Raw genomic sequence first — 2124 nt, forward strand, 5'->3', positions numbered from 1 at the left:
GATCTAGTGCAGGGGTCTTCAAATTGTGGTCCGCGGACCACAGGGGGTCCGCAAGGACAAGACAGGGGGTCCGTGGACAGCAAATACTTTTTATGGGCAATTTGATTTTATATATGTTTTTTTAACCGAAATCTTTTAATTGACAATAAACCTATTTGTTAAATACTGTTAAATAAATAAATGCAAAAATATATATTATTTTAAGGAAATATTTATGAATAAATTTCATAAGCGTTTATAAGGGTCCCTAAGGTAAAGCCTGAAATATAAAGGGGTCCGCAAGTCAAAAATTTTGAAAACCCCTGTTATATAGCACATGTATGTGTGTGAGAGAGAGGGGGAGCGTTAGAAAATATACACCTACTCACAGCTCTAGATACATTTTCAAAATGGTTTTTATATTCATTGCAGTTTTTGGAAATCGGATGTCGGTCAATGGTATAAATCAGATGATATTCAAAGGTATTGTTCCAATCTATTCAAGAACATAAAAGACAAAAAAAAAAACCCCAAAAAACTGAGATATTGCTATTATATATGAGACACATGTCGCAAAGTTCAACGTTGATGGGGTGACCATTCGGCACAAGTTCAAAATGCAAGATTCCTTCCACGTTCCACCAAACAGAGATCATGATCTTTCCAAATTGATTCCGCTTTGGAACGGATCGAGGAATTTGAATTTTGGGGAACCAACGCTTGCTCTGATCGTGATTGACCAGGTAGACCCACTTGTCGCCTGATGTCACAATTCGCATCTAAAACCGGTCATCCAACTGAATGTTGAGCAATTAGCGGCAAATTTCTATTCTCTTGGCAGCTTGCGCTTCGGTCAATTCGTAATCTTTTTGTGGCTGTTTGTGGATAAGATCAGGTTGCTCGAGAGGAACGTGACACTAACTGAATGGACACACACCACAAAAATATAAAACAGCATTATTTTAACACAGCGCACAAACTTTTTCTTCAATCTAATACATTTATTACAAAGATATACATATGTATACATACAATGAAACATCTCATATATTAACTATTACACTATGCTCTTATTAATCATTCATCTGTAATAAATTAGATGGATTAAATCAGAAATAAAACAACAATTACCCATGAAATCATTCTTGTTACATTGGTTTCCGCTGCAGCAAGCTACACACGAAGTGCCATTGGCCCATTCATTGCATGTAGAAGTATTGTTTCTCATAGCTTCAAGGCAGTTTCTGTATGTGCTGCAAAATCTTTCAAACTTCAGTGTGACGCCACTCATTGATAGTTTATATTGGCATACAAGCTGTAATAATGAATACAAAAATCATAGTCTACTACCACAGCAAGTACTACTACAACTAATGTTGCTAACAACACAACAACAACTACAGCAGCAGCAGCAGCAGCAGCAGCAGCAGCAAAGCGGGTTGTTTAACAATTGATAACTTCAAAAGTATTCAAAATAACAAACGAAATCGAAGCAAACTGACAAGGTGTTGACAGATGAATTTAAGTTATCCCCTGTAGAATATATTAATATATACCACTTATAAAGGATGTTTTATAATTGCCTACAGTAGCCAATGTGCTTAAACCATACACGAATACGACCATCAAAGCACAGAGCATATTGGCACCACACCGCTCCGTTATCTATCACCAAGAACAAAAATGATAGATAATTCCAATAAACCAGTATCTGTTAGTCAAGGCCTCTTAATCGCGGAATGCACTGTGAATTTTTGCACAAAATATACAAACAAATCAAGCGTGAAAACCTCATGAACAATTAAGGAAAGCACGGTAAAGGCTGCCTGGTCATACTAAGTTGCTACTGACAGCTGTGGATATGCTTTAAGAGAAAAGAAGAAAGTAAGATTTTAGTTTACCTCTGCTCCTGTACAGTTTGTCACTTCTGAATCATTACACATCATTCCTGAACACGTTTGACACTGCAAATTTTTTTGGAATAATGAGTAATCTACAAAATAGAAAAGAATATCCGTATTTCGGGATCAAATAGTGTAATATATAGCAACATCAGGAAACATTTATTTTATTAGTTAGATATATAAATTATATATAAGTTACTCTTTCAATCTTTCACTTGTTTCAGTCATTTGACTGTGGCCA

General features: G+C 35.7%; 2 protein-coding genes across 8 annotated transcripts in view; both read right to left on the bottom strand.

Annotated features, from left to right (window-relative positions):
* Positions 1–2124, bottom strand: part of LOC106873850 (adhesion G-protein coupled receptor G6) — an 82527-nt gene that overhangs the window by 49496 nt on the left and 30907 nt on the right. The gene's annotated exons all lie outside the window — the stretch shown is intronic.
* LOC128251244 (decorin-like) overlaps positions 1–2124 on the bottom strand; it is an 18045-nt gene that overhangs the window by 1415 nt on the left and 14506 nt on the right. For 2 of the 5 annotated variants that reach the window (XM_052977975.1, XM_052977976.1), the window contains exons 12-14: positions 1881–1972; positions 1111–1294; positions 27–475 (exon numbers count right to left, since the gene is read on the bottom strand). In XM_052977975.1, the coding sequence (XP_052833935.1) occupies positions 306–475; positions 1111–1294; positions 1881–1972 (446 nt within the window). In that variant the 3' untranslated portion in view covers positions 27–305. The other 3 variants (XM_052977977.1, XM_052977973.1, XM_052977978.1) reach the window with 3 other exon arrangements.

This window comes from Octopus bimaculoides, chromosome 29, assembly GCF_001194135.2.
Source record: "Octopus bimaculoides isolate UCB-OBI-ISO-001 chromosome 29, ASM119413v2, whole genome shotgun sequence".
NCBI lineage: Eukaryota > Metazoa > Mollusca > Cephalopoda > Octopoda > Octopodidae > Octopus > Octopus bimaculoides.